General features: G+C 36.2%; 1 protein-coding gene across 3 annotated transcripts; it reads right to left on the reverse strand.

Moving 5' to 3' along the window:
• Positions 1 to 8,778: 8,778 nt before the first annotated feature.
• On the reverse strand, positions 8,779 to 18,500 carry LOC124641838 (biorientation of chromosomes in cell division protein 1-like 1). 3 transcript variants are annotated; one of them, XR_006985711.1, is made up of 6 exons: positions 18,263 to 18,500; positions 16,819 to 16,979; positions 12,996 to 16,327; positions 12,489 to 12,590; positions 8,982 to 12,182; positions 8,779 to 8,934 (listed from the first exon to the last, which is right to left on the reverse strand). XR_006985711.1 is itself a non-coding variant. In XM_047180075.1 (5 exons), the coding sequence occupies exons 1-5, from the start codon at positions 18,347 to 18,349 to the stop codon at positions 11,992 to 11,994; spliced, it is 3,873 nt and encodes a 1,290-aa protein (XP_047036031.1). In that variant the 5' UTR covers positions 18,350 to 18,500; the 3' UTR covers positions 8,779 to 11,991. The 3 variants fall into 3 exon arrangements, 1 of the variants encoding a protein (XP_047036031.1); XR_006985712.1 differs by lacking the exon at positions 12,489 to 12,590; XM_047180075.1 differs by having other exon boundaries at positions 8,779 to 12,182.
• Positions 18,501 to 18,561: the final 61 nt, after the last annotated feature.

Here is an 18,561-nt window from a genome sequence, read left to right on the forward strand (position 1 = left end):
CTATATGCCATAGGTACGTAGTTATGTACAGTGGCGGCGTAGCATCGGGTGGCACCCGGGGCGGACTACTTATCGAGCATCCCCCACCTCCCAAAAAAAAAGGACAGAATATAATCACGTAGTAAAAAAAAACCTACAGTGAGCCCCAGAAATGTTCGAGATGTAGGACACAAAAGATCCCAATTAAAAAAAAAACGGTAAATGAATCCGCGAGCATAGCGAGTGCGAAATTTTTGAGTTTGTTAACACAAAAGTACCCAAACAAGTTTGAAAAAAAGCACTGTACAGTGAAGAAGCCGCGAGCGTAGCGAGCGCGAAATTTTTGAGTTTTGGAACACAAAAGTACTCAAACAAGTTTGAAAAAAAAAACACCGGAAAGTGAGGCAGCTGTGCAAAATTGTTTGGATGTGGGATACCAAAGTCCTCCACCTCCGCTTACAAATAGCGCCTAAACAACTTAAAAATAACCACTAAAGTGAATTTTTTTAATTGTTACTTTTGAGGATTGTAATTAAGACTGGGGTCAATTCCCACTGAAAGAGCAGCGGCCGGCAGCGGCCGTAAGAGCACGGACAATGTACGAGCGCGGCGTGGCGCGGCCCAGCGCGGCGCACAGTGGATCCAAATTGAAAATTAGTGGACATAGGCAACAAAGTTCCAATATCGATTCGATATTTTTTTATGTGATTCTACATGATATTCCAGACAACTTTTACTCTTGTGAAATTTCTTCTAAAGTCGATCGTTTGTCTGAAAAAAAATAAATTAGATTTTTTTGTATGGAGCGAATCACGTTTATTTTTTTTTCTTCAATTGTACGAATATGTTAGGTCTGTGGCGTGAGTATATGATACCTAGGGTCATTCTCTATCCAAGAAAAAATATATCAGCGCCGGCCATCTGCAGCCGCGCGAGTAATCATTCGGTAAAAAAATAATATTTTCTATGACATTTTTTGCCTTTTAAGATCAATTCAAAGTATATTTTTTGTCTCACTTGGCTGTTTTCACCTTATTTTTGGTTAAATATATAGTTTTAATGGCACATTGGTACTCACAACTAGTAATTCTAGCAGAGGTTTTGTTATTATTGCATGTTATCGGTGGCACCTGCATTGTGATTGATGACTCATTTGTTTGTGCGCTCGTCTAAGCGCACAACTAATTAGTCATCGAAAAATGCTCGTCTCTGATTGGCTGTAATTTTTTTTACTACCTGCTACCTGTAAAATAAATATTATTTGTCAAATATAGGTGAAATAGTTTGATTTTTTATGGGCAAGACGTTGATAATCATTATCTACACCAGTGGTTCTTAACCTTTTTGACATGAGGGACCACTTTAACTAAAGTTTGTCTTGCCGGGGACCACCTCATCGGTTTACCTAAATTAGCACTCATTTCTTTATTATTTATCAAAAAAAAGTGAATTTTTGGGTCACTTCTAGTCAAAGCTAAACGCATGTCGGCAGTTGTGTAGGTAAGCAAATGCAAATGAAGAAAAACTTGCCTATGTAGTTTCCAAATGCGCGAGCGAAGCGAGCGCGAAATTTTTAACGGACTTCAACCAAATATTACGTAAAATTTAGCCCAAACGTGCTTAACTTTTTGTTTGTTGACAATTACAAAAATAAGGGCATATAGCTTCTGAATACGCGAGCGAAGCGAGCGCGAAATTTTTATCGGACTTCAACCAAATATTACGTAAAATTTAGCCCAAACGTACTTAACTTTTTGTTTGTTGACAAATGCAACAATGAGGGCATACAGTTTCTGAATACGCGAGCGAAGCGAGCGCGAAATTTTAATTATTTTTTAAGACTCAAAACCAAAATTACGTAAAATGAAGCTCAAACATACATTTTCATGAATGGGGGGACTAGGTACGACACACCCGATATACGTCCATACGAAAACCCCCGCTCGCATAGATAAGTCGATAAAAATTAAGTTAGATAACGTATAGCAACGTCGCGAAGATAAGCTTCGCGGACCACTTGGAATGCCTCCAGGGACCACCAGTGGTCCGCGGACCACCGGTTAAGAACCACTGATCTACACAATCAAGCGTATGTAAAGTATAGTATAAGTTATCGTACGTATGATCGAAAGAACATTGTGAAATTATTAAAGCCCTGAAAGGGGCTGTTTATCATACCAGCCCTGATGGGCTTTTGTGGGAACAGTCCAGAGCCGGATCACTTTATTTCTTATTCCAGAAGTGGGTCCGGCAAATTTTCGGACTCTGCTATGAGGCATTCTTCTTCCTCCATAATCTCGCTATCACAGGGAGGCTCGGTAGTCTGTAACAACTGATTTGCTTCAGGCAACAACTCACCATGAACCTGTTTCGTTATTTTAGGCCTTATGTAGGGTATGTGGGGATCAGAGCTTATTAGAAGTCCATGGGAGGATGTCTTCGTTTGTTGCTCTTCTGTCCGTTTTCCGAGTTTGTCTCTCTCTGACGTTTCTGAAGTCTTAAGTACTTCCATCTCGAGAGCGCAAGTGAGGTATAAAGAGCTAAGCACTTATCTTCAGAGACGGTACTTAGGCTCTGCTTTTTGAATAGTCGCTCGTGTACTTGGGATAGCGTTTCCGGATTACTGGAAAGGTATTCGACTACTTTTGCCAGATTCGTTTTGCCGTTGTCTTTCAATTTTGTTAAGTACCAGTCCTACAACTCTTCCTCTGAATTTTCTTCTACTATGGAAGTAGAACGTCTTTTTTTTTGCTTATTACATAAGTCTTCGAACGGTTTTCTGTAGAGTGTAGATGTTACCGCTTCCGTAGTACATACTGCAAGATTAGGAACATGGGAATTCACATCCACTGGCTCAGATAAGTCTACGTCCGAAAAGCCCAACTCACTTCTCAGGTCAACACTGTCAAAAACAGGCCAGTTGATATTTTTTTCCAACCAATTGCGATTATTTATACGATTCATAAAAGTTTTTTGACTTCTACTTGACTCTGTCCACTTTTTATTTAGACTTACACAAAAAAGCCGACAGAACTCCTTGATTAGGTTTTTGTCTTCTTCAGAAACTGTGGTATTCAAAACAGAAATTATACTTTCATATAGAAACATATAATTTTTCAGATCACCACCACTTGTTAATTTCACTAAAAGATCTAGGTTGGTACAAAATCCAGCCATAGTTCTAACGTAAATATTAAAACAAAAGTATTTCACCGTGTTCACAAATAAGCGACAAGAGCGAAACTAGAGGGACATAATAAATGTCTTTGTATTTATAGTCAGTGTTAATTACTCAAGTAGTGAACATATTAACATGACTAGCAGGTAGTAAAAAAATTACAGCCAATCAGAGACGAGCATTTTTCGATGACTAATTAGTTGTGCGCTTAGACGAGCGCACAAACAAATGAGTCATCAATCACAATCCAGGTGCCACCGATAACATGCAATAATAACAAAACCTCTGCTAGAATTACTAGTTGTGAGTACCTATGTGCCATTAAAACTATATATTTAACCAAAAATAAGGTGAAAACAGCCAAGTGAGACAGAAAATATACTTTGAATTGATCTTAAAAGGCAAAAAATGTCATAGAAAATATTATTTTTTTACCGAATGATTACTCGCGCGGCTGCAGATGGCCGGCGCTGATATATTTTTTCTTGGATAGAGAATGACCCTAGGTATCATATACTCACGCCACAGACCTAACATATTCGTACAATTGAAGAAAAAAAAATAAACGTGATTCGCTCCATACAAAAAAATCTAATTTATTTTTTTTCAGACAAACGATCGACTTTAGAAGAAATTTCACAAGAGTAAAAGTTGTCTGGAATATCATGTAAAATCACATAAAAAAATATCGAATCGATATTGGAACTTTGTTGCCTATGTCCACTAATTTTCAATTTGGATCCACTGTGCGGCGCCGCGCTCGCGCTCAATCCCTTGCATTTACGGCCGCTGCCGGCCGCTGCCGGCCGCTGCTCTCTCAGTGGGAATTGACCCTAAGCCGAAAATCGATCTCAGTGGCGTGCACTTGGAGAGGCCTATGTCCAGCAGTGGACTGCGATAGGCTGATGATGATGATGATGATGAGGACTGTAATTTAACTCTGAATTAAGCACAAATAAAAAGAAACCGTGACTGAAGCGAGCGTCAGTTGTTTTTGCTACTTCGGTGCTTTAAATTTTTTTTACATTGAGTACTCAAAAAGCAAGGGCAGAAGAAAATACAAATTAAGAAAGAACCGCGAGCGAAGCGAGCGGATTTTTTTTTTCTAACTTTGGGGAATTAAGTAATCAGATAAAGCAAACATATAAGAGAGGGGTGACAGTCGGACTGAGAGGGGTGACCGCCTCGATGTCTCGCGCATGCTCTGTCGTAGTTTTGTTTAAAATTTGAATATAAATAAAATGAAACTGTAAATGGTAGTGAACCTAGGCTTCGCAGATAAGAATTTGACTTGTCCCTTCTGCCCGCGCCATCCTGGTCATGCAGATATGTGTCGACCAAGATGGCACACCAAGATGGCAGATGTGGTACCCGGGGCGGACCGCCCCCTCCGCCCCCCGCTTACGCCGCTACTGGTTATGTACCTAGCGTTTGAGTTTGAACAAATTTCATGTTTATCTACATAGGTCTCTCACAGACAAGCTAATTTAACTCTAATTCTGGATCCTGGGGCCCGATTCTCCTAATTTTACTTAAGCGACATACGATTCACGTTCGACTCGATTCGACTGAGATCCAATCCCGACTCGATTACCTACGATTAGGGCTGCCATCTCGAATTTCGCCAAACCCGGACAAACATTAAAAAAACCCGGACATTTGGCGTAAATAGCATTTTTTCCCCGAACGAGTACTATTTTTTTAAACAAAATAATACCTAATTTGTAATCCATTTACTATTATCATATACTTAAATTCAATGAGGTGCTTCCTTACATGAAAAGTGTCCGGGTTTTCCCCGGACACTTCTTGAAAACCCGCCCGGACGGCCTCCAAACGAGGACAAATCCAGGGAAACCCGGACGGATGGCAGCCCTACCTACGATTGAAGCGTATGTGGCATTCCGCTATTTTTTCTTTGAAATAAATGTTTTTATCCTTTTGTGTCATTCAATAATGAATCATTTTGTCTACAAATGATTTACGATTGCAAAATGATTGTACAGCAAACTACCGTATAGACAGACCAAAATAGCAAACCAATCGCACACCAATCAAATGTCAATCGAATACGATTGGTCTCTTATTAGTAGCAGAATGCCCAATATGGATAAAACTGCTATTGAGATCATATTGCGATTCGATTTCTATTCGATTTTGACATTATTAATTTAGGAGAATCGGGCCCCTGTTGTCTTCTGTATAATCCGACCGCGTCCGTTCTCTCCTTAAAGGAGTTACTATATTACTAGGATGCTTTTTGAATTGATGTGCGAATTTTAGAAGCGATAAACGAGTTACTCATCCTATATTTTTATTATATAATAACGAGGTTTTACATAATTTATTCTTATCTGCGGACGAACAATCGAGTAATCTGGCTGACCCTGTCTGACTGCTACGTCAAAAACACGCCTCTATTTTATGTTATTAACATCTTATCTTCATCCATATTAATAGTAAGTTTATTATATGGTGAAGCACACTGCCTATAAATATATTCGTCTGTCTACTACATAAAAACTTCTAGATAAAACTTGGTCAAGAGGTCGATAGATCCCCTCGAGATAGGATAAAGAATTATTACGGGGCGAAGGCATGAATTAAGTAAATATCGTACTAACAGCACAGATTGGGTGCCTTATTAGTAAAAAGGCAGAACTTAGAGAACATCACCCAGTTCCAATCAAAGAGCACCTACGTAGGTATTTACCCAGTTCATGCTTGTTATCATTAAAGTTAGCAGTTCAAAACGGTAGGTAAGTTATAGTGCCTACCAACAATACAAAAATTGCTTCAGCAACAAAACTAAAATTACCAATTCGCATTATCATGTTTAATGTTCCAGAAACGGTTTATTCGAATGAATTTTTCCACGTAGTAAACTACAAAGTTTAATGGATTAAGCGGGTATGTATACCTACCTACTTAACAGTTGTAGGTATGTAATCATGTTGTAACTTTGTATTTTATTTTTGCATGCTTCATTGTAGAATAGATTACCTACCATGTTGTTTTGGTGTTCAGAGCTCGTCTACGGTGCACGAGCTCTTCAGTTCGATGTCCAGTTCGGGCCAAGCAGCCAGTCTTGGATCTGATGGTAAGTTAGAGCTCAGGGTCCGTGGTGGAAGAAAGAATACATATTACATACCTACCCTATTTTTATGATTATCTAATGGAGAGAGCCTTTTTTTTTCCGACGTTAAAAATCATCAAATGACCCCTCCCGCTGTGGGTTAGCAGCGGTGAGGGAGTGTCAGACTCTTACTGACTAAAAACCGTCGTGTTCCGTCATAGGCCTTTTATGTACCAGGGCCGCGGTATCTCTTTCGAACAACCCGCAGCTAATGGAGAGAGCCTCAGATCAAAGAAATAGGTTGATCTGAGGAGAGAGCAATTTTCGTCTTTAGATGTTCCTTCTCAATTAGCTACCTAAATTAAAAAAATCTTCATGTGAATCAGTGTATAACTGGAAAGTACGACAAGCAAAAAAAGTTACGATAGGCAATATATTACTTAGTACGTGTGAATGAATTAAATCCTCAATGCGGACGTATCAACGGTTACTAGGTTACTTCGCTCATATCACAATAAACAATTACAATATCAAGTTACCTCCTACATGTCCTAAGCTAATATCAACCGTAACTAGTTCGCTATAAAGTTTAAAATTGCTCGTTTGCATATTTCCTGATTGCATAATTTAATTCAAATGTGCAGTGGCAATAACCTAATGACAGAATTAATCATGACACAGAAATAGAAGCTGATGGCCAATGACCAGTTTTATTTGTTCCGTTGCGGATTTTGGAACCTACCTATATACCATAGGTACCTATTTATAATATGGTAACTAAACGATGTGTTGTAGATACCCACCTATTATAATCTTGTCGATTTACCACGAAGAGACTTACTTATTCCATCAAACTAAGGAGTCTAATAAGCATCGAACCTTTTTTTATTTGTTTTCTGAAATCTCTAAAAGTACTTTGCAGCATTGAATATCTACCTATTGTAAGAAAAAAAAGGATAACAGGAAGGTCTCATAAAGGGACCACACATACCGGCAATGACCCTTTGACGTAACCGTTCTTCGAATTGAGCTACTTAAAATTTATTAGCCGTCGAGACGAAAGTCTGACCTCAGTCTGGCATACTAAATACCTACCAGACGTCGAGTCTGCCAGCCATGACCTAGCCTAGCCATGTTTAATTGACTTGTTCCTTCCATTGACGAGTGACCCATAGACTACGGCGACGTTTGATCCATAAACTTTTAAAATGAAAGTATTATTAAAACTTTTTTGTTGTTAATTGTTTTTTATGAAACATGCAGATATCAAGATGTATATAAATTAGCATAATCAGCAGTTGTGAATGCTTTGCTTTGGTATACAAAATAAAAAAATTAACGTTTCGTAATCTCTATTAGCAGCAGACAGAAATTAATTAGAACTGTTTTATCTTGCACAATGATTTCTCCCACTCGTTCCTAGACTAGATTGGCTAGAATTAGATTGTGCACTATGAAATTCAGAAGCAGACAGTCACTGAAATAATCGATCAATGACTGTATCGCGTGCCTAATGGCGCGGTGAAATAACTGAAAGAATTTTCACGTTGTAGATCAATAATAAGTATACATGTTGAGGTAGATATGGAAATAACAATTACATGAGATTTTTTTTTATTAAAATATGAAGTAAACTTCAATCCTGGCATCGAACCTGGAACTGGAACTCAACATTTGCATTAACAACCACTGGAAGTCTAGAAACTCTGCGAGTGAATCGATCAAGATAATAATACCGCCAGAACGCCTTATCAACGACCGATAAAATGACCTTACAGGCTCTGACATTCACAGATAATGTCAAGTTTTGTGTTCCAAACACTTAATTAGTAATTACGGTGCAATTAACGAGAAGGTAGGTGTTCTGCCAGGTGCACTGGATGACCAATCAAGGGTAATTGAGAGGCTTGGGGCACGATTCTCCTAATTTTACTTAAGCGTCATACGATTCACGTTTGACTCGATTCGACTGAGATCCAATCCCGACTCGATTACCTACGATTGAAGCGTATGTGGCATTCCGCTATTTTTTCTTTGAAATAAACGTTTTTATCCTTTTCTGTCATTCAATAATGAATCATTTTGTCTGCAAATGATTTACGATTGCAAATTTGATTGTACAGCAAACTGCCGTATAGACCAAAATCACCAAAATAGCAGACCAATCGCACACCAATCAAATGTCAATCGAATACGATTGGTCTTTTATTAGTAGCAGAATGCACGATATGGTTAAAACTGCTATTGCGATCATATTGTGATTCGATTTTGACATTATTAACTTAGGAGAATTGGGCTCCTGGATGACCTGCGAGTTCGTGCTGCAGAATTATTTCTAATGTGATTACTGCGACCCTCAAGCAGAAATATATTATGTTAAATAAAAATAGTCAGTAGTAGACAAGTCTACCATATTTTTTTAAGAGACTAAACTTTTGAGACTGGAGTAGTAACTGACAAATACCTAAGTTTGTATAATCGAATCAATTAGTTTCATAATATGTACCACAAAATAAGGAAGCAGGCACGAAATTGAAAGCACAAGTACGTTCCGAATAAATTATATTTTATTATAATTATAACAACAAATTATAGTTTCACGACAAACAAACGTCGCGATTTTTATAATACAAAGGGCTGATAGAACACAGTCAAATCATTTAGAAGGTGAAGCTAACTTATACAATATTTACTATACAAATTAAAACATTTATTATCTATGTAAATAAATTGGCGGGAATCGCCATTGCAATTTGAAAATCACATGACTCCCGCCATTTCTTCGATAAAAAATCCAGATAACAAATTGGGATACTACAGTATTTAAATAGAAAGTAATACAAGATTAGCTATTGAGGAGTAAAATCATGAAAAAATACGGTGATCCTAAACATTGATACATGTTAAAATCACCGTTCGGAAGAGACAATTTTCTGAACTAATGCTAACCTTGAATACAAGTTTCTAGTTTGGTACGCTAACCTTTAGATGAGTTGTAGTAAAATTATAGACAGATTATCAAGGGGATTGATTATAGAAAATTGGACTACAGAAAAGAAAATAATCACTCCATTCTAGAATCATTCCATACAGACTTTTTTAGATTTGCAGATATTTTTGGGTGCACAACCTTAAATAAAATTGGGAACGGGGCAGGAAAAAAGATTTTAATCGATATTTTAAACACGTTTTTAGGCTATAATTTACTATAATGTTTTGAGCTTAGAACAAGAACCAGTCTAGTGGTAGTTTTAGTTACTTATTGTTTGTTCAAGTGTCCACTAACGGTTATAGTAAGTCTGTATAGTAAGTCGTTACTCTGCAATATAAATGCTGATTATTTTCCACTCTGTATTACTGTCACATATTATTTTAACATGGGATATATGTTTGTATATGTACAAAGCTTTATTATTCATATAGGCAAGTACAAGGTACTACAAAAGGATTTTATAAAGAAATAGGGAATAACATTTCTACATCAGGCAGATCATTAATACATCTTTTTTAAATCTTTTTTATACGTGGAAATCTGTAATTATTTTGTCAAGATTAAAATGAAATAAATATACCTACATAAACTTGTCTTTCTTTTGCAGTAAATTGCACATCACCTAAATATTTTTGTAACTTAAATATATTACTATGTTTAAAACCATACAGAACATATCAGGATTTTATCACACAATATCTAGTAACTATTAAAATGAAGAAAACATATAATTTCATTAGTTACTCACTTGTAATTATGTAATTTGTTTGATTAGGCACTTATTACAAACGCAAACAATCTTGATACGATTTTTTATAGAAGAATAAGTATTCAAAAAATAAACTACTGCTTAAAATTAGGATTCCATTGTTTAACTTATTGTTTTAAACATAGATTTTTAGCCATATCTAATTTTAAAATAAAAAGTCATATCACTATTGTATACCTTTTAAGTGCCTACTAAAACTTTATAGTAATAAAAGTAATAACAAAAAAAAAATCTAAATAGGGAACAGGTTGGAGGTTCCATGGTAAATGTATTCCAGAGTTTATATGGTTTTACGATTAATTAAAATATTTCATGAATATAGAAAACAACAATCTATCATAGAAATTATTCCCAGTATGGAATAATGTTAAACTGAAAGTTCCCAAATCGGGAAAAATTATATTATATGTTCCTTAATCGGGAACAGAATTTTAAATGTTCCTTGAGTGGGAACACTGATCTTAAATATTCCTAATATTCCTTAATCGGGGAAGTTTGCAAAAAAGTTAATAACAATAAGCATAAAACGTTTCCAAGTTGGTGATAGAACTTATTTGTAGAAATTCGAGTATATTGGTAAATAATTTCATTCATGCTGAACACAATCTCTGATATATGAATGTTATTTTTTATAGAAGGTAATAGGTTTTATAATAGCATGGTCGGATTATGTCACCATTTTTTTTTATATTTGTGGGCAAATTATGATTATGGAACCATAGAAAAACAAACGTTTCTCGCATATACCTGCGCTCTGACATACAGCGGTTTAATTATTACGCCATAATTTTGATAAAAAAAATTTCCCCTCAAAGCAAAATACATTAGATCATAAAATAACGAAATAGTTAATTAAAGTTTTCATAAAATATTTATTTAATTTAATACTACATCATACTTCGTCGACTTAAAATTGTTACTACATTTAAAAGTTACGTTTTATTACAAGGGATACATTCCAATTTAGATGTCCCAAAAAAAATTGCGAGTATTTCGGGGCGATTTGGAATTAGATTTTGCTGGTATCACAGTGAGAAAAAAATCTTATTCAGCAACCGATACAATCGATACAGATATTTAGATTTCTGGCAGTAATTAGATCAAAAGGCGTCACTAGGGATTACGTACACAAATATTTTAGAATTTCAGCACTAGCAAATAGCAACACTGGTTTTCATTTAACCTTTTATGGGTTACCGGAAAAGAAAATATTTTTTGCTTTTTATGAAGCAAGTTACAAAATTATTCATACTTTTGCAATCCCTAGCTAGGCTGCTTTTTGGTCGTAAATTCATTATTAACCAGAATCATTTAAGTTAAAAAATCCACATTTTATCCATAATAGTACCCTAAGCCACGATCCGAGTGTTACCCAATGAATTATAAACTTTCCGTATTTGTTCCTTCCTAAAAATAAAGGCAGGATTCATCACAAATTTCATGCCAATTTATATGCATTTTAATGTTATATTCAGTTTTTGTTTAATATGCTGAGATATATTAATTCAGGCGTGTTTTAAAATTTTACATACATTCTTACGCCTTTAGGATAAGGAAATAAAGACAATTCTACGAGCGAACATGAAATGTACACAGTACAGAAATAAGAAGCATTTTGCACTCACAAGGAAGTAAGCAACTTTCAGTACAACCTTTTTAGAGGCAAAATGAAATGTCAAAATACGTTTTTAAGTTCACTAAGATTTATAATCTCAATAAAATCTTCAAAAAGATTATGCATGAAGTTTAAGACATAACTAATATTTCTTTTATACAAATTATATTAAGCTCCAAAAATAACCTGCCAACCTTTTTTTGGTTTGGCAACACAAATTAACAATTTCATCCCCGAGTTGGCAACCTTACTTTTCAGGGTAAAATTAAACCATTGAAAGGTAAAGCAAGGTACACATTATAAGGTAAAGTGAGTTACATATATGGTACCATTTCTGGGGATGTTAGCCCACACAGAAAAATCAAGGTAAAAAACGAATGACTTAACTGATATTATTTCTTCTGGACAAATAGTGTAGTTTCGGCTTGTATAGATCAGAAGTATCGTATCTTTGAACTTTGTTCCGTGTGACAGTTTTGAATTTCCCGTTTGGCGTTTGTGCTGTAGGTGTCGCTTGGGTGTTTTGTTCATAATTCTCCACCGATTTGTCGCTTGAAGGACTGTTGGGTAAATCTGGAAATAGATGAAGAAATGTAAGCCTTTTGAGGTTGAAATAGCTGTGAAGAAATCATAGCTAACCCCAGATTAATTAAGCTAAATAACTTTGATGCTTTTTTATAGAATTTCATTTTTGTCCTAGACTAGTAACATTTTCTTTTTTTTAATTGCCTAATAATTTAGATGTCTATCTGCTATCAGCCTACCAAAAAATAAAGACTATTCTTAGGTAATAAGTGAAGGTCATCTCCTAGATGACCTTGACCTCTATAGCCTATTTTGACCTTTTTTCTTTTCAAAATGCAAAACACAAGTACTCACTATTCCTCCTAGGTCTTGCCAAGCCGACCCGTCGAGCCCTACCCAGGTACTTTGACCTAGTAGGTTGCGATACCCTATTGTTGTTCGAAATCTCTTCACTTTCTGAAATATTTAGCAAACCATCTCGTTTGAGCAACGCTTTTATATTTAAATCAATCGCAAAGACGAGATTATAGGGTACTGTGAGATTTTTTTATTAAATATCTTTTTGCTGTAGCATGTTTATGCATTGTTTTAAATAAGGGTCAACGTAAAATACATGTTTTATATTTTACATTGTATACTTGTGTTTCTCAATAGAAGTTACTCATATCCTACCAATACTTCAACTATTAAGAGAAAATTTTATATGTTTCTCCCTAGTCGCATTTTTTACATAATCTGTTCAGTGGTTCTACCTTAAAAGTATAGCAAACAGACAGATAAAAAAAAAAACGTTCGCACTAAGTACACACACATTTTACCTTAACCTTCGCAGGTGCATATAAAATACAATAAGAAACTCACCTTCGGTAGTTGATGAAATCTGATCAGAGTCACTGAGTTTCCTAACTTTCTTCAAAACGTGTTTATTATTATTCTCCGGACCATCTTCAACTATCTTCCGTTTAAGATTCAAATCATTATCAATACTGGACTCGGTACAATAATCTATAGAAGGGTTCTCATCTATAACGTTGCCAAGTATGATCTCCATCACTTCTTGGCGGGATGTTTTGTTCACCATCTCTTCTAACTTGGCATCATAATCACTTGATAATTCGAACGAACACTCAGATTTTACCGGACTGAAAACCAGTGAAGGAGATTTGGACCCACAAGAATTGTCAACAGGCAATGATATTTCTGAAGCCAAGTTTACATTTTTAATGACATTTTTAGACGTTTTTGGCAGTTTCAAATGACCGTTTTTGAAGTAGTTTATTACTTCGAAATTCCCGAACGAAGAGCAAACTTCTTTGATGATATTTTCTTCGTAAGGGTCGCAGTTTATTACGTGAATTTTGTCGGAGACTAGATTTCTTTCAGTGTAGGATTTTAGGAAGTCGCTGTATTGATGCCTTTTTAGTTCTGCATCGAATTTCTCGTGTTCAGCAAAGTATTTTAAGGTTTCTTCTTCTTTTTTGGCGGGTTCAGAAGCTTCGGGACTTGCAATTACTTCGACTTTAGGGATTTCGGTTATTTCGACTTTAGGAACTTCAACTATTTCGATTTTAATATCTTCGATTACTTCAACTTTAGGATCTTTAGATATTTCTTGTTCAGGGTTTTCGGTAATTTCAGGTTGGGGATTTTCGGGGTTTTCTATAATTTCTTGTTCAGGTTTAACCACAGCTTCAGGCATGGGTTCCGCAATAGAATCATCGGTTTCAGATAATTCTTCCGTTATGATAGTTACCTCAAAATATTCTGTGCGTTTCTTGTCATCATCAACTAAATTGTCTAACGCGTCTTTCTTATTTTTCTCTGAAGCTTTACTGTATTCTGATATTTCTTCCATGAGTTGAGAAAATGGTTTGTTTTCGTTGTAAGTTTCATTCTTGTCGGGAGTAGTAGGTTTTGTATCTGTTTCATCAAACATTTGTGAGTCGTTAGTTAGAGTTTCTTCGAGTTCATCAATAATTTCATTTGTAACTTTGTTTTTATCAGCAGTTTGCATGATTTTGGTTGTTACGTCTTTAATGTTGCTTTCAGAGTCTGTTGCTTTGGGTTCTAAAGGTACAGTTTCTTCCGAAACGTGTTCTGTTTTTGTTATTTTACTTTGAACTATGTTGTTGACTTCGTGAGCTATGCAAGCGAATTCTAACTCAGGCCCAGGAATACTAGAGTAGACCTGACTCAAACTGGGCCTAACATTAGCTTGAAATTCAAGAAGTAACGCAGCCTCTTGGTTCATTCTCTTCTGTTCTTCATCTAGGAACTTCCTCATTTTCATCATCCGTTTTGCTTCTTCCAAGTTAGCTGCGAATTTTGGTTTCTTTAACGTGACATCCGGCACGAAAGGCAGTCTCGGAGGACTTGCGATAGGAGTCTCTAAGTGATTTTCAACCCTAATAGGTTTTTGGTTATTTTTAGTCTCATTAGCTGTGATAATTCCATGTTCTTTGTCACTGGGGCTAGTAGATTCACCACTGGTAGTCGACGTATTGTCTGATTTAGAGCTTGAACCTTTCGATTCTTTCTTGTTTTCCGTCGGTTTTGTACCAGATTGATTTTGGGATCCTTTGGACGAAGAGCTGCCATCGTTTGAATCTCTATCGGTAGACCGTCTTCCGTGATTCCCTCTACCAGACAAACTGTAATGGTCGTCAGTTTCTTTCTTTTCCTTTTTCTTATCTTTGTCATCATGTTTGCTCCTACTGCTGCTACTCTTCCTATCTTTGTCTGATCGATGAGAGCTGGATTTTGAGTCCCTTTTGTCTCTAGAACTTCTGTCAGAACTTTTCTCCGAACTTCTTTCAGATTTTTGGCTAGAAGACGACTTTTTGTCATCTGAAGATCTTTTCTCACTTGAGTGCTTCTGACTGGAGCTTGAGCTTCGGTGAGATTTCGAGTCCCTGTGGCTAGAACTGCTCTTATGAGAAGAACTCCTATGTTTAGATGAATCCCTGCTATCCTTCTTATCGCTTCTCTCCCTGGACTTCTCTCTTTCCCTATGACTGGATTTAGATTTGCTGTGCTCATCTTTAGTCTTCTTGTCATGCCTGCTGCTGTCTCGAGAGTTTCCTTGTTTAGAATCAGACCTTTTATCTTTGCTGCTAGAATGCCTGTGCGAATCCCTGGACCTATGGGAGCTTTTATGGGTACTTTTCCTGTCATCACTCTTCTTATCTCTCTTGTCTTCTGAATTCTGATCGGCTTCTGGCACTTTTTCTGCGTTCAACTTGCTGTTGACGTCGCTTTCGTAATCTATATGTAAATTGTTGCTGTTTGAACTGTCGTCGTACAAAGGCGTGTTAAATGTGTTAATGTTCACTTGATTATTGAACTGATAAGCGAGGTTTGCTTGTTCAGCATCTTTCTTTTCCGGTTTTCCGTCTTGACTGTTCTCAGCAGACTTAGCATCTATAGCGAACCTAAAAGAACTAGGCTCTTTTTTGTCATTACTTTTGCTGTCAGAATCATTTTCAAAAGCTTGTTGCGCATCACATGAATTTTCGTTGTTATAATTGCGTATTGGTGTTAAAGGCGACATATTTCTACGCAAAGATGAATCGCTGCTTGAATCATCGTCACTTGGGACGCCTATTGGCTTGAAGAATTGCTCCTTATCATCCTTAGGAAGTGGTATTTCACCAGGATTCGGCACTTCAGTACCAATGTTGGGTTCTTTTGGAAGTTCGATTTTTTCAATATCAATGTTCTCGAGTTCAACTTTCGGCGGGCTATTATCAGGCGGAGGTATGTTCTCAAGCTTTATATCTTCATGCATTGTCATGGGTTTTTCTGTTTCCATATCAGAATCGGTGTTTATTTCAATGATTGTGGGTTGTGAATCTCCTTCAACTTTGGGTTTTTCTATTTCTGAAATGGAGGTTTTATCTTCATCTTTAATGTCCACATCCATTTTATTCTCTTCGCCAAAATCATCGTCCATAGCTTCTGACCTGTCATCATTGCTTTTTACTGAACCTGGGCTAACAGCTTCTAAATCTGTGGGAAGGAGATCATCTGTGCTTAGTTTTCCATTGGAAGTTTCAGCAGTGACTGATTTCTTCCGAGATATGCCTAAGTAGTTGTAAACTAGGTCTTCAACTTGTGGTATGAATACGGATGCAACCTTTGGGTTTACCACTTGATCCACAATCCTTTCGACTCCCTGCTCTAAGTAGTTGCCACTGTAATGATAGTTATGCGATTTTAGTATGAAGTGTGTAGTCTCAATATATGACATGTCATCGACACGAAGGAAGAAGAAGTATGAAGTTATTAATATTTTTAAAGTTATAACTGTAATCTTGTCCTGTTGCACATCATGACAAACTGAGGACCCACAATCTATTGGTATATTATTATGACCTATTTACCAAATGATTCACATAGCAACTAGAGACAATACTTACTTAGATGTTATAAGAAATAGTTGCTACAAGTAATTATGAATTCAACATTACAATTCATTCTTAAAAATTAAAAAGAGTAACCATGGAGTTTCTTGCCCGTTCTTCTCCATAGAAAGCTACTTTTGGAATGGGCAACTAGAATCAAACTTAGTTATATTTTTGGCGTTCATAAGTGCTTGTAAAGGCCTAAATGAAATAAATGATTTGATTTAAAACTGTTTCTTGCTGTTTGCTCAAAAAAATATTACAAATCTTTTCCAACTTACTCAAGGATATGTTTCCTAAGTTTCTCCCGCAGCTGGTTCTTGTTGAGGTCTGGCTTCCAGCACTGGCGGGACAGGAATGAGGATACGGAGTTCTCCACACGCTGTCGCAAGTTCTGGTAAGCTGGTCTTGTGTCTACGTCTGCGATGCAGTCTTTGCGGAACTGGAATAGAGACATCTTGGTCAAACACTGACTCAAAGACTAAAAATAGAACCTTTTTTGAGTTTACTGATATAATTTTAGCTAATTGGGTTTGAGTTGCGCAAGTTGAAATAGAAAAATGAAAGAAATTTAGCTAGTAGTCATCTTATATTGACATTTATTAATTATAATAAATAAATTGCTATAAATGAGCTTCAAAAATTAAAACTTAGAGATATCATCATTTTAAATAAACCAATTTAACTACTATCTCATCCATATGCAATATGAATATTTTATATCAGTGGTTCTTAACCTTCTAGTCATGAGGGACCATTTTCACTAAAGTTTGTCTTGCCGGAGACCACCCCCATCGGTTTACCTTACTCCGACTTACGACACACCCAATATATGTCCATGCGAAAACCCCCGCTCGCATAGATAAGTCGATAAAAATAAAGTTAGATAACATATAGCAACGTCGCGAAGCTAAGCTTCGCGGACCACTTGGAATGCCTCCAGGGACCACCAGTCCACACAGTGGTCCGCGGACCACTGGTTAAGAACCACTGTTTTATATGAACTGGGGATATAGAAATGTTTAGAAACAAACACTTTCAATGCTTCTTCAGGTCTAAATAATCATGAGATCTTTTATAAAAGTTAAAAGCTTCACAAAAATGTTCTATAGAAAATAGAATATAGAACTAATATAGAATTTATTATTTAGTAATTTACATAGACAGGTCTATGTATATTACTAGTTGATGTCAGATAGGCAGTAGCTCCCTGTAAAACACTGGTACTTAGTTGCATCCAGTTAGACTGGAAGTCAACCCCAACATAGTTGGGAAAATGCTGGGCAGATGATGAATTTCCAAGGACCTTTTATTCCATTTTCAGTGTTATCCAAGTTCCTGATATTACTAAATTGCAATAGAAACTGGTATATTTCCTAACAACTTTAATTAAATCTATAAAGCATAGGAAGCTTACCAGTTTGATCTGATTATATTGTGACTATAGTGAGCCAAAAGCTTAAAATCATGAACAGAGTCAAGAATCTAATTAATAAAGATCAAAGTATGCTTGAAAGGAAATTTTACAATGTATGTTGTCCTTACTTTTAGTTCGAATGGCATATACAAATACCAATAAGTATTAAATTGATGGAATTAATGGAGTTGGTACTGATGATAATGAGATTGAAGAAAGGGACACAAGGTCACAGAAAAATGGCGACTCGAGCCCTAGGTATACTCAAAGGGCCTAACTTCAAGACATGATATACTTATTTATCTCACCTGATCAAAAATACCCTTCGACTTTAACTCATAAACCAGTTGATCGACGAGACGAGGATCTCCGGGCATGTATTGCAAATGCGCCATATTTACGACATTAAATAACTTTGTTGTAAAACAATTTTTACTCTAACACTTCAAGCTATAAATTACAGCTACTATTTTAATTAATATCAGCACATAAATTATTTAAAACATCTACGAAAAAGAAATACGACAAACACAGTCAATATTTAAGGGATGCCAACTGTCACAACATGAGCGCAGAAGGTATCGATGATTGGTTTGAATCGATAATT

This window comes from Helicoverpa zea, chromosome 23, assembly GCF_022581195.2.
Source record: "Helicoverpa zea isolate HzStark_Cry1AcR chromosome 23, ilHelZeax1.1, whole genome shotgun sequence".
Taxonomy (NCBI): domain Eukaryota; kingdom Metazoa; phylum Arthropoda; class Insecta; order Lepidoptera; family Noctuidae; genus Helicoverpa; species Helicoverpa zea.

Coding starts and splice junctions, on each gene's coding strand:
- LOC124641838 (XM_047180075.1), bottom strand. CDS start 18,349: ATGGCGCATTTGCAATACATGCCCGGAGATCCTCGTCTCGTCGATCAA. Junction 16,980..18,262: donor CGAAGGGTATTTTTGATCAG/GTGAGATAAATA, acceptor TCTCTATTCCAG/TTCCGCAAAGACTGCATCGC. Junction 12,183..12,488: donor GGCAAGACCTAGGAGGAATA/GTGAGTACTTGT, acceptor ATCTATTTCCAG/ATTTACCCAACAGTCCTTCA.